General features: G+C 42.1%; 1 protein-coding gene across 6 annotated transcripts in view; it reads right to left on the bottom strand.

Moving 5' to 3' along the window:
• Positions 1-13,756, bottom strand: part of LOC146424742 (transducin-like enhancer protein 1) — an 82,380-nt gene extending 68,624 nt beyond the window's left edge. For 5 of the 6 annotated variants that reach the window (XM_085043181.1, XM_085043185.1, XM_085043182.1 and 2 more), the window contains exons 1-4: positions 12,777-13,756; positions 12,099-12,199; positions 10,467-10,530; positions 10,332-10,376 (exon numbers count right to left, since the gene is read on the bottom strand). In XM_085043181.1, coding sequence (XP_084899307.1) covers positions 10,332-10,376; positions 10,467-10,530; positions 12,099-12,199; positions 12,777-12,800 — 234 coding nt within the window. In that variant the 5' untranslated portion in view covers positions 12,801-13,756. Of the gene's footprint in view, positions 1-3,674; positions 3,765-10,331; positions 10,377-10,466; positions 10,531-12,098; positions 12,200-12,776 lie in introns of those variants that run through there. The other variant, XM_085043186.1, reaches the window with a different exon arrangement.
• Positions 13,757-14,042: the final 286 nt, after the last annotated feature.

Here is a 14,042-nt window from a genome sequence, read left to right as displayed (position 1 = left end):
GCAATCACTGCAGAGTTTATAATGAGGGAAGGGAGGGAAGGGAGTAAAACTTCAGAAAACCACATGCCAATGGATAAGGTCAGCTTTATAGGACTTGCTACTGATGAGGGAGATCAAATGGCATTAAGAGAGAGATAGCATTTTCTTTTTGAAACAATAGTAAGGACATGGATGACAGTTAATAGACTTAAACATGGAGGTGGAAGTGAGACAGGAAAAAAGGGAAGGATGGAATTGTGCCAAGTGACTAAATCCTAGATTCTCCACTGACTTCACATAAACAGGAAAGTGTACATGAAGTGGAAACTAAATCCAATGAGGCAGTACAAACATATACAGCACAAGCACATATATGCCAGTAGTAAGAAACAGCTACAGTAAAGCTTCTCCTTAGAGATTGGAATAGCCAGAGGTTTAATCCCCTCATTTAGAAAAGCAAAGATATGGTCAAGGGATATCAAGAAGGCCAGAAAGTCTGTGCTTTCTTGCATGCATCTTAACTATACTAGAATCATTATAGATCATTTATTATAAATTACTGCTTATGTAAGATCAAGTCTGCAGCTTAAACAGCAAAGAAACATGTGAGAGATCCAAGTAAAATATCTTCATATTGCCTAGGTCTAATGAAATACAAAAAGTGCATTAGTGAAGACTGAGCAGCTAATGGACACCTTGCAGAACCTCAAAAGTCAAGTGGATAGGAAACTATGAAAGGTCAGGGCCTAACAAAACAAAGCAAATGAAAGAGCAGAGACACTCCAGCTTTGTTACTATTCCTTAAATTTAGGCATTAAAAAGCCTCTTCTCCACAAAAAATTAAGTTAAACAGATATAAACCACAGCTCAGAAGTATTTTTCAGCGGAAAACATCAGAATTATGCAAAGTCCAAAAAGGTAAAGTAATTACAGATAAGAGATGCAGATGATGTTAACATCTTTGTTAAGAATCTGACACTCACAGCAGTATTACGAGCAACAGAAACAGCACAGCAAAAACTTCATGGGAACAAGGACAAAACTGCTTGATTATTACAACAACATGTATGGAAAAATTCTTTTTTTCTTTTTTGCAAACTAAGAAGTTCTGCATTCATGATAGGTCCAGTATTTTTTTCAGTAGTTCTCACTAACAAGCAAAGATCTCTTCATTTACCCTAATCCTCAATTTGCAGAGAGTTTCAAGCTGAGAAAGATAGAATATGCTGGAGAATAGCTTCAGAACTCACTTTACAGTGAATGGAAAAACGGACTGAAAAGTAAAAAGAAGGACAAGGATAAAAGCCCATAGCATGCCTAGACAGGAACATAAAGGAAAAGGAAATAATGGGCCTTAGGAAGGAATCTCTTGGTCACAGAGGATCAGAAGTTGAACATAAGTCAATAGCATGCTATTGCTAAAAAGGCTGCCACCACAGTAAGCCGTGTACTAAGTAAACCTTCTATGCTACTCAGCACGGCATTTCCTCCCCTGGAGTATTGCACTGTACTTCAGCTGGGCAGCACCATTCAGAGAATGAACACTCAACTTTAGAGGTATGCAGCATGGCTATGGAAGGCATGGGAATGATTTGCTCTCCTTATTCAGGGTGAAGAAAATGCATAGTAAAGAGCTGAAACTGTAATAGAAAAGACTGAAATTGTAACTGAAGAAGCACTTCAACAGCAAGGACATAAAAGCAATCTGCTACCTGAAGAGCTTGAGGGTTGCCACTACTGTTGAAGTCTTTGCTAACAGACAGAACAAGCACCCTATCAGCAATGACACTGATATAGCTGATCCTGGTAAGAGGACACAGGTAGGCACTACATCCCTACCAGTGATGTGATTCTACAGTTCATATTTCAGTTTAAAGAAACAACAAAAAATCTTTCCATAGCTTCCAAGCCTAGTTCAAGATTCTGCATTTGCTTAACTGACAATTTGTACTCACCATTTGAGGCCACAGACAGCTAATCTAGTTTACTGTCTGAAAAGCAATGACTGGAAATCTTATAACCAGTTACTACAAAAGAAATTCAGAGTGGTCTTATGCCCTTACACCTTGAAGAGTGATAAATGTTTAACTTTTTTTAAATAAAACAAAAAACTTTGTTGCAAATTGAACCTGTTGGGGCTAAAGTACAAAAGAAGGGTCTTTCTGTAAGTCCGTTTTCCCAAGAAAGTGTAGGATTTCCATCCCTTTCCCCCAGCAACTTTAATTCAAACTTCTGTACTTAGAGTTGAGATCATCATGTCCTGAAGCAGAAAGCACAGCATTTCAAGGGGTTTAGAACACCTAAAAAACAAATTCATAAATAGGCAGATTTTCACATATCATAAAACCCATGCAGTTTCAGATGTCCTTTATTTCCCTTGAGCCAACAAAAGCAGGTTGTCACAGACTTAATACCTAATCAAGATGCAGCTGAACAAGCATACCCATTCTTGCTCCCCTGTTCCAAAACTGAAAGCTATCTTTTGTTTTTGCTTGGTAATCCATAGAAGCCTTTAAAATTGCACAAATAGAGATGGCAGCATTTTGTTCTCTAAATCAATTTTATCCTCAGCCATCAACTAGATGTTCCAGCACACAGAAAGATCAGTCCTTCCCTTCTAATTCAAAAATCCATACTACCATTGCCCTTGCAAACTGCTAAACAAGCAGTATCGGCAATGCACTTGTGTTCTGTAATATATTTACTGCAAATCCCAACGGCTTGCCTCCTAATGCAGTTTTCTATTGTGTCTGTTCTTGTCAATACACTGACTGGTCACCTTACAAGTAAGATGCTTTGACCAACTGTTTACACAAACATCAAAAAGCTTCAAGAGGAAGACAAAAAGACCAAACAGAAAAAAAGAACATCCATGCTGCTGAAGGAGTGGAACAGAAAAATAAAAAATAAAAATCCAAAAACCAAACCAGCTAAGAATTCTAACACCAAAATACAAATTAACCTCATTTTCTGTTTTCTTATCACATACCCAAAAAATCTAGTTAGCTCTTCACATCTTGTAAGAAGTACAAAATGCTTTCAGGTAGGCAGCCCTGACAGAAAGCTTACCTAACATCCCTCAAACAACTTTAATTTGTAATTCAATCATCAGTGCTAATTTGTTCACAAAGAACAAATGTTCTATGGAACGCAAAGAAAAGATCGGAGCAATTTAGCCAATCACCAGTTAGTGACTAGACTCTCTTAAACACTCTGCAATTTTTCATCAGCCACGGAGTATTATTGTAACAAAAAAGTTCAAGGGCACTCCCCAAACATTAATTTCCTGAACTGATTTCCCCATACTAGAAAGAGTATTTTATAACTAGGCTTGCTAACAACTGAAATAGTACTCAACGCTTAAAACCAAAAAAACCTCAAACAGCCCACCCTGTTGCTGTCAAGATTCATACAAACCTATGGAAACAATATTGAAATCACTAACTTGAAAATATAATCATAATAGTTTCAAGTGAAATTGGAATGGAAAAGGCTTCTAGCATTATTTCACAAGGTTGTAGTATTTTAAGTTTTCGTTTTGTTGGGAGGTTTTGTTTGTTTGCATAGCATTAGGGTTTATTTTTTAAAAGAGATAACCTCAGGAAACAACTGATTTTTAAGTCTAACCTGATTTAAGTAGAGTTCAGTTAAAATTAAACTCAATTTTAGCAAGCTCTAATCTACTTTTCAATCACCTCCAGCTCTATGCCAGAAACAGTTCACTGGTGTAGTTTCACAGGGGCCTTTGCTGCAATCTGTTTTACTAATACAATCAGAAGTCCTGCCTGGAAAAGACAGCAAGCAGTGAGTAAGAAAACTTGCTCCATAAAAGAATTAGACAGAAAGCAAACACAAAGGCTGTAAGGAAATAAGAAATACATTATTTTATTCCATAAAAAAGTAAAAGCAATGGCTAAAGAATTGCAAAGAGACCTTACAAGAGTAAGTGGGCAATGAAAACAATTGTATATGAACAAAATTTACACACACTGGGAGTAGACATCCCTAGCCATGTAAAATGATGGCTCCCGAGCTAACAGTTATCATTCATGAGCAAGAACTAAAACGTGAAAAGAGTCTCCAGCAGCTCAGCATTTTATGGAAATCAAAAGCAAAAACTTGGAAACTTTACTGAACAAGAAATAAAAATTAACAAAAAAAAAAAAAAAAAAAAAAAAAACATCCAGAAAAGAGAAGGTGGTAATACAAATCTCTGGTTCACATGCATCCTGAGAACTGCATACAGCTCTAGTTTCCTTATTTCAAAAGGTAAAGTTAAAAATTGAAAAGGTTGAGTGAAAAGCAAGGAAAATGATCAAAGAAAGTTACACAACTCTTTAAACTGGGACTGCCCAACTTGCAAACCAGTCAATGCAGACAGGCTGCAAGAGGTATGACATTTTGACTCCATCGAAAATGCAGCTAGGCAGCAACAGCTTCTACCCTGAGAAGCACGGGTCTTCAAATAAAGACAGTGGAAACTGGGTTCAAAGCAAACAAAGGTTGGGGTTTGTCCTACATCAGGGACAGGCTTCTCCCCACAACAGCACAGCAGTAGTGGTAACACGCTAGAAAGCAGTTTTGCTGAGGAGGGCTCTAGAGAACAAGTTAAATATGCATTGGCCCCACGCTCACGTGCTGATGAAGACTACACCTCATACGAGGCCAGTAGAATGACTGTACAGTAGAATGACTGTAACCAGCTGGCTGATTGAAATAATTCTCCTTTCTGTTCCCCTTGTTTGGCAAGATGGAAGATGTTGCTAAACTGGAGCAAATCCCTAAGTGTCACTAGTAAGACAACCAGGCACTCAGAGCACTCATCATACCAGGGAGAAAACAGATTTGATTAACTTCAAGAAGAAGGGGATTAATGGAAAATGAGACCTCATTGCTGACAAAGAAATTATTATGGAGAGAACTGTGTCAGCTCCTTCGTAGAGGTGCACAATAGAAAAACAAGAGGCATGCAATGGTCACCAGTGCAGAAAGGTAAACTACCAGTTGGTGAAGGATAAAATTCTTCACAATAAGGGCAGGTCAAACACTAGAAAGTGTTGCCCTGACATGTCATGGAATATTACCACCAGAAAACTATTTTAAGCAGAAATTTGATACTTAGAAGAACACAGGTTGCAAATTCAGCTTTGCTATGGGACCAACTTGCAAGAACTTTAAAAGCCATAGCCTACAAGTAATCATAAGGACTAATCCATTAAACTAGCTGTTTTGACAAATAAATGCTGACAAAATCATGAATTCTCCCTGCTTTTGCTCCTTCTCTTTCTGAAAGGAACTACGTGAGCAACTACTGTTAAAATACCTACACTGAAGAATCCAACAAAGAAGTGTGATGCAGAAGGTGAAAATAGTAGTGTTTGACATAATTACCATTAGATATCCCTAAACCTTACCCTAAGTGGAAAGGGAATTTCATTAGTTCTATTCAAAGCTGTTACCATTTTTAAAGTAGGTACTGTGCCAAAGTAGGTACTCTGATAAGTGCCAGTTGACCCAAAATTGGTTTTAAAGGCTTTTACTGTACGCCAACGGTCTATCAAACCTAAAGGATCCCAATCTTCCGTTTTGCACAGGAGACACTGCAATTTTAGCACTTTGCTACAAACACTTAAGTAAGGAGGGAAGAAAGGTAATTCAAATGCTCAGCTTGATTTGGTATAGCAACCAGAAGGAGGAAAATCATTAAGCCTTCCCCAAAGAATCTGTTGTGACAAAAGGATATTGCACATTCACAAAGCATATTCCTCTTTACTCTTCACCCTACCTGAAAAATTACCAGGCCGTTTTTTTCTTCCCTCCAATTGAACAGATACACAAAGAATATCAAAAAACATGCAGCAATGCAAGCTCTAGCAATGCAAGGGAAGTTTAACAGTGTAGCTGACAGAAACCCTCTCAGCTCTGCGAGGAACCTGAAATCCGGTAGACTAAGTCTAAAATGAGAGATGATCAGGCAGTATTTAACATATGCACAGTGTTTACACTGTGACACACTTTGGAATTATGTTCTATATGGAGCTGACATAATAGATGGTATCTGACAACATGGTTATGTGAAAGCCACATGGAGATGTACTTCAAAGTGCCCTGAATCTGTCACGTAACTCCTTCACAATGGTGGCCTCGAGCTTGAAACATGGTTTAAAAATCGTGAAAGTTGAGGTCATAACTCTAGTCTTTTCTCCCCTTTCAAACTGGCAACTCTATTTGTGGTTGAAATGACTAGACTGCTGACACAACTGTACTCACAAACTAAACATTTGTAGAATAAGTACAATTTTTTGAGTGAAAAAATACTGTGTCACAATCAATCCTACCACTTGCTCTTTTAAATAAAAACAGTTCCTGCTTGTCTTTAGTGGCTGTGCCAACTGCAAAATGCTCTTGAAACATTCACTGCACACCACCAAAACCTTAAGGAGTTTTTCATTCCAATAATTAAAACATAGGAAAAAAAAGAAAAAAAATTAATTTATCTTTAAATCCCTTTCAACAGCACAGCCATCCTACTGAGGAGCTGCGGAGAGCTAACTAAGCTCCTTAATTCCCTCCTGTTTAACCCACTCCTGAAGACTGATGTTCTAATGAGATATCATTAGAAGATTCTGTCCTTTGCTGTAAAGCATTAGAAATGATTCCACAACACATTCCAGGATAAAATGGACTCATAACTCTTGTACAACTGGGTAACACAGTGCAGCTTTGGACTTTGTATACTTTTCTACAGCAGGCAAGGTACTGAATGAGAGGTCTGCCTCCAGGCAGGTCACAGCGATCAAAAAGACCGACCCAAAGAGCAGGAATCCTTGCCATAACTGTTGGGATAGCAGAAACCCAGACACTGTAGCAGTTTATAAGTGTATAAACTTGGTTCTGGCACCGACAAATTTTTTATTTTGGCTGCTTGCCAACGAACAAAAGAAACTTGTGTCTAAACAATCTAGACATTAAATGTACGGGAAACCTTATCTTCTGACTTATGTCAGAAGATGACAAGCAGAGCTGGCGAAAATAAAGACGCACTGCCCTAGGAGCCAAGGGCAGCAGCTCTAAGTACAGCAGGATTTTTAACACCCAACCACCTCTTCATCTTGGCATTAGTAGTTGATTCATCTACTTTGCCAGCCACAGATGTCACACTGAGGAAAACTTCACTTGGACAATATAACACAGAAAAGAAACTTAAGACCACACAATGCTCTTATTCATTCTGTCTTGACACATAAGAAAACAGCATCTAAATCAACCTACATCTACCTACACAAATCTTCAGGTGGTTGTTTCTGTTTCAGGAATGCAAAACATTGTCAGTAACTATTTACCTTAAAATAATTTCTAAGAACATGGTGAAAGTGTCTACATAAAACTTGCTCTTAAAAAAAAAAAATCTTTGAAATTCTTTAATTAAAGAAATTTAAAATACTATGCATAAAAAGAAGGAAACAAACAAACACAACCAAATGTAAAGTAAACAAAAAAATGTGTCAAAAGGATTATTTTCTGGCCACTGTTCAGCCAGCCGGTTGAAATGCAGCAGTGCCTTGGTTTAAGCACACATCACGCAATTAAACACTGCAAAGTGCCAAAGCTAAATAAATTTGTGAGGGAAGCCTTACCAGGGCCTTTTCTGGACTTAAATGCAACATATTTAAGTGGAAAGCTCTGCCAGTAGTGCTGTTTGTGTATGCAAAGTTCACCTCAGTTAAGTCCATTTATAACAACATCCAAGTCTTGACTAACTTTATTTTAAATTACAATAGATTACTAAATTAAATAAAGACAGAACTGCTGACACACGTCTATCAGTACAAGAACTCAACCTCATTTACAGAGAGGCTAACTACAAGTATTCTGTTTTATCTAAGTGACTGTACCTTAACAGTCCATAAATACATAAACACACCACACTTCATAAATAAGCTCTGCTGCAGTGTAATTTTCTTTTTGAAACAGCAGCCCAAACAATCTGAAGCATTTCACACAGAGCAAGTACAGCATCCAAACAGGAGGAAGACCTTAAAAACGTTAAAGCTTGTTCTCTGGAAAGTTTCCCCATCACTGCATTTTCCAGTAACAAAGATGTTGTCAAAAATGACAATGTTTTGTGTCCCCTGATGATGCCTTGCTAGCATTTGGTTATAAGCCATAAAGCAGGAACAATTTCAGCCTGTCAGGAGTCTAGCTAATGCCCAGTTTCCCCCTAGAGAGAATTCCTGTCAAACGTAATGAGAGCTCCAAAGGCCCTTTCTACAACATAATGAGCACTTAGGCCATGCTGGTGATCAGCCAGCAAAAAGCATCAATTTGAGCCTGGCTACACCCTTGGGGGTAGACGTCACCAGTTAATAAGAATTATGATTACTATCTGTCAAAAGCCTCCTCAGAACTTATCGTTAGCAGTGGAAATTCAGAAGAATGTCATTGTTAGGCTTTTCTTTTTTGCTTCCTGTAATCTAAGGCCACCTACATACTGAACTGCAACACCATTTGGCATCCTCACTGCAGGCATCTAAATCAATAGTCTTTAACATGAAGGTGCTACTTTTACCAGAAATTGGAATTACTTAACATGTAAAAGCATAGTATCTGAGACTCACATCCAGAGAAACGTATTTATGCCTTCAAAAGCCTATTCTTCTCAACAGCACACACAGAGTAAGCGTGCACTACTCTCCCCAGCTACAACCAACACAGATATAATGCTCTGTCATAAATCTTAAAAGCTTCTGAAGTATCACTGCCTACTGGGCACATAATTCTAACTGCCATGCATATAGGACATTAAACCTCTATACATATGTTAAGGTCAAAGTGGAAACCTTAGTTCTCACACACTTGAATCCTGTAGGTTTAATTGATTTTATCTAAAGTTAATTCCTAGTACACAGACTGAAATCACACATTCCCTTCAAAGATCCTCTGAAAAGAACATCCTTTTTGCAACAAACGAGCTTCCTATACAGATGCTGACTTCCTCACAGGTTACAGTATGCCAAGAAGTTGTTGAAGAGAAAAAATCCAAGAAAAGAATCTTGAAATCACAAAGCTAGGAAAGTCACCTCACAGAAAAACTGACATTCTTCTAAAATACAAGCCACAAGAAAGTTAGTTAAGCTACAATACATAACAAAGTCAAACACTAAGCTTGCTGTTCCATCTAGTTATTTGCTGCATTATTAAAAAAAAAAAAAAGGTTGTCATAATACTACTTCTTTTAATGCCATTTTGAATTGAAACAAGCATACCTCCAAAATTCAAAAGAACATCTACCCAGATTTGCAGACAGAAAGCTATCATGGAAATTACAATTCCACCTTACCAAATATCATATTTTTAGGGGAAAACAAAACAAACAACCACAACAACAAAAAAAAAAAAAAAATCAAAGAGTTCAGAGTTACAAAAGCAAAATTCAACTCCATAATTCACTTGCTTAATGAATGTCTTTGAATATACTGAAGATCTGAAGCCTGAACTAATCAATTTCTTCGCTGTGCCCTAGCCGGTCAGCCATGCTCTTTAATTTAATGAAACAAGAGTTTTAGATGAAATAGCACATACACATCAAGAAAGAATTGTATTGTTGCACTTTGAAATGTGTCCAACTGTGCAACTTCATCTAATGATAATTTTTTTAAGAGGCCATCGATTTCTGAAAGACTTATTGTACTAGCATCTTGATGAAAAAGTGAATGTCAGCATATCTACAGAATACTTACACCCTGCCATTAATGCTTTATTTGGCAGACAATGACTACTCAATTGAGGGTCCTCTGGGCTGTGCAATCATTTAGCTTTTCTTCTCTTATGAGGTCCTTAGTGTCTTGTTCCAGTTCAATACTCTTTTTATTCACCATTATAGTGGCCATAAGTGTGAATTTTATGGGAACTTGCAAACTCATAGTCATAACTAGAGCTTTCCAAGTCACTAATCTCTTCATACCTTTATCAGGCAAGGATTTGAGTAACTATGACTGCATATGCTACACAGACGTAAGATCAGTTCTACATGTCACAGCCTCTACCAGCAACAAAACAAACAAACAAAAAGAAAACCAACGCAAAAACCCCCAAACTTGTAAAGTACTGAATTACATTTTTAAAACCACAGTTACAAGACCTTTCCTATTTATGCCAAAGTCTTTTCAGGACCAAAAAGGCCTTGATGCTTAATCTAATCTACACCTTATTTGACAGGAGGTAAGCAGAGGTCTACTAATCAGGCTATTGCTTCAGACACCAAACAGTCATCTGAACATAAACAGCACAGCTACATTTAGATACACCAGACAGACTGCAGATTTTGTGGTTTAGAAAACAAAATGTCTTACCTGTTTGTGCATTTCAATGTTTAATCCATATGACATTTCATAGTACTGCAAATAAATGGGCATACATTATTTTCTTATGCTGACTTACATTAAGGAGATATTTACTGAAATAAAAATAAAAACAAATACACTTACCATCACATAATGCCTCTGCATTTCTGTCTTTTCACTTGCCAGTTTCTCACATTCCAATTTAAGGCTACAAAACAGATCACGTAATTAATATAACATCATGCTTAGATGTAATGTCATTTTTTTTGACATCTACCCACCCTATTTTTATTTTGACAGAAGCTGCTAATTAAAAATCCTCATAAACTAATCTATACTATAAAGACTTAATTCATACTTCAAATAAAAAGGCTGAAGTGGAAATTTAAAGAACATTTCATGGGTGCTGCATGAGGCCCGAACTGTCTCCAGAACCCAAACACGTCCATTTTTCATGCTTTGACAAGGAGCTGCTATTAAGTGCTACAACTTAAAAGTTAGAACAGTATGTGAATTTCTCCAAAGTATTTCTCATGAGTAAAATAGGTAAGAGAGTAATTTCTTTCTGTACAGCATTTAGTAAATTACTGCCAAGTAACATCATTCACTTTTACAATTACAACTTGAACATAATTCTTGCCTTAAATACACTCTAGCAAATATTAACTTGCCCAGTGCTTGAAAATGGGTACTTGCAAGTTTCTTTTCCATTTTCGTTTTCATAAATAAAAATAAGTTGCATTTGGCACTTGCACATCTCATCACAAACAGTGGTATAGTTCTGACTTTCATTGAGAGCCTCAAAGTTCCCTTTGTTCTCTATCAAAATGATTATTTTTTAATGATACTTGTGAGCATCCTGTGGAACAGTTAGAGTGCAAGCAGCATTTTTCACTTACGACTATGATACCGAATGTTTAGTTTCGGTATTTCTTAAGCAATACATTGTATTTCTTAAGCAATAAATGGCCTAAGCAGGTTAATGGTTTTTTGTAAGACTACAGTATCATAGGTAAAGGAAGAGCAAGCGTAACAAAAACCCAGCGATTTCTAACTGGGAAGCCTGTAAAGCTTTTACTTATCTGCAAATACTCCAGCTGCGCATAAGTACAAAATTAAGGACGATTAATGCTCGTTAACACCAGTTGCCCAGGGTAACAAAGAACCTGCACCCAAAATCTCTGAAAGTACCTCAGAAGCAAGCACACAACCACAAAGAACTTCTCAGGGGCAGCACTGAAACGAGGAGAACATCCCACGGCTTCCATGGATTCTAGTAAACTTTGTGTTACTGCTCCAAGTCCTTGTGTGCTTTAACCATCCTCCCTGGCTCTTAACCACAGGACACTGGCTTTTAATTAATTTTTGCAATAACACCACACACAAATGGGCAAAACACGGGAAGTAGCCTCCTTAAAGCGCTGTACCACAGAATTTGCACAGGTATTCTCTCTCAATATACTGAAATGATCCCCGCACATAACGTGCATAAGAAATACTGTATTTTTTCAAATGCACACAGGTACCAAACGCTCCAGCTTCGACACCACCACCCTTCCGCAGCTGCCAGGGGACCACGGGCACTCGGCACCCCCTGCCCCCGCCGCGGACGGGGGCTGCCCGCGCTCCCCTCATCGGCCCGTCGGGGTCCCTCGGCGGGGCTCTGTCGCGACGCCGCACGCCACCACCTGGACGTGCCCGTTCGGTGCAGCCCCCCGCGCCCGGCCGAGGACCGGGCGGTAGACCCCGGTCCCGGGGCGGCCCGCAGGCGCTCACCTGTGGTACTGCGCCTGGAGGAACTGGAACTCTTCCTTGATGCGGTCCAGCGACTCCGGGATGGTGAATTTGAAAGGCTGGCCCGCAGCCTGGTGCGGGGTCTGGCGCGGTGGCGGCACGGGAGAGAGATGCACGTTCAGACACAGCGCGGCCGCCCCGCGGGGAAGAGGAGGCGGCGCTGCCCATCGCGGCTGGGCCGGAGAGATGGAGAGAGCCGCCGGCCGGTCCGCCCCCGCCCCGGGGCGCTGCGCACTTGTTACCCACCTTCCCGTCCCTCATCTGCGATGGGGCCGAGGTTAACCGCGCTCCGGCTCCGACCCACCCGCTCCTGCCGCCACCGTCTACACGAAAGCGGGGCGTGCCGGCTCCACCCCGCCGACCCCCGCCGCGGAGACACAACCAGCCCCATTCCGGGCGCTGTGTTCGGCGGATGCTGCCTGGCCCGACGGTGACCCCCCCCCCCGCCGTCATTCCCAAGGCAAATAAGTTGTCCACTCAACAAAAAGTAGAGGGGGCCGCTCCGGCAGGCAGAATGAGCCGCTCCACCCCGGAGGGAATGAACTTGTGAGGGCGCCTTCCTCTCCCTTCCCCCGCTCCAGCCGAGTAAAGGAGCTCCGGACCGCCCGGCCCTCGCCCCGCGCCCCTTACCCGCGGAGCGGCGGCCCAAACCGTACTTACGGGATGCCGGCTCTGGGGGAACATGGCTCCGGCCGCGGCGGGTCTCCCTCGCAGCGCGGTTATCGCGGCCAGACTCCCCGCCCTGCCCCGGCTTCACACCCTGTGCGCCAAGGGGACAGGAGCGGCGACACCCGCCGGCCACCCTTTCTCCGCCGCCCTGGGCAGGAGCGGGGCGAGGCGCGGCTCAGTGCCCCTGCCGCGGGGACATCCCCCAGCCGCGGCGTCCTTTGTTGCTGTCGTTCCGGAAAGGGATGAAGGTGGCCGGGAAAGGAGGACGGGCCGCGCTCGGGTCGGTCACCACCGCTCCGCGCTCCTTCGGCGGCGCTTCGACCGGCGGGCGGCGCCCGCAACGCCCGGGCGCGGCGGGACGGGACCCGACGGGGCGCAGGGGGGAGGCGACAGCCGCCCCTCAGCGATAGTGAATAATCCCCTTCACGGACTCGCAAGTGGTCGATGCGATTGTAAGGCCGGAAACCCCGAGCGGAGGCGACTCCTCTCTCCACTTCTGCCCCTTGTCAGAAGGGGAAAATCCAGCCTGACGAAGCGGGACGCCGTGTCAGCAGAGGGACCGTCGCAAGCCGAGGGGGCGAGAGAAAGTCTCCAGTGAGGAACGCGCTGCTCCCAGGCGTCGGCGCAGGGGCCAAATCCCCGGCAAGACACAGAGCGATGATCAAGGGAGGAAGGCAGGAGGAGGAGGAGAAGGAAGGAGGCAGGCGGGGGCTCTTGCACAGCCGTCCCCGATCGGAGCAGCTCCAATAGCACATGCACGAAACGCTGGAGGGCAGAGGAAAGGGTACCACACACGCAGCACAGGCTCTTCCGTTAGTTGCAGAGAAGTCTCTAGGACAAAAGGAAAGCAAACCCCTCAAGATGCTCGCTGGCCTTAGCGTCCACGCAACCAGCCCCGTTGGGGATGATTTAAAAATAAAAAAAAAAAAAAAAAAAAAAAGAAAAGAAAGCGTCCGTATCGGGTTTAAATCAGACGGGAAGCTCCTTCGTGCAACGGCACCACTACAGCCTCCTCCAGGCGGGCGCGCATCTGGGAACTGCGCGTCTCACCAGAGCCCCCCGAGCGCGATATATCGCGGCAACATCAGCAGCAGCATCATCCTCACCCTCGCTCCCCTCCGCGGTGGCCCGCCGCTCCTCGCCGACCCGGGATAAAGTTCTCCCCGGTTGAAAAATCCGAACCTGAGAGGACAGGAACACCACCGGCTTCGTTTCCCCCGTCCCCTCCGCGCCGGCCAAGGGCAAGGGGAAGCCGAG

Source organism: Lichenostomus cassidix, chromosome Z, assembly GCF_008360975.1.
Source record: "Lichenostomus cassidix isolate B80296 chromosome Z, HeHo_3.0, whole genome shotgun sequence".
In the NCBI taxonomy this organism is placed as follows: Eukaryota; Metazoa; Chordata; class Aves; order Passeriformes; family Meliphagidae; genus Lichenostomus; species Lichenostomus cassidix.
Note: the sequence above shows the minus strand (reverse complement) of the source record. Positions and strands in the feature narration are given on the sequence as shown.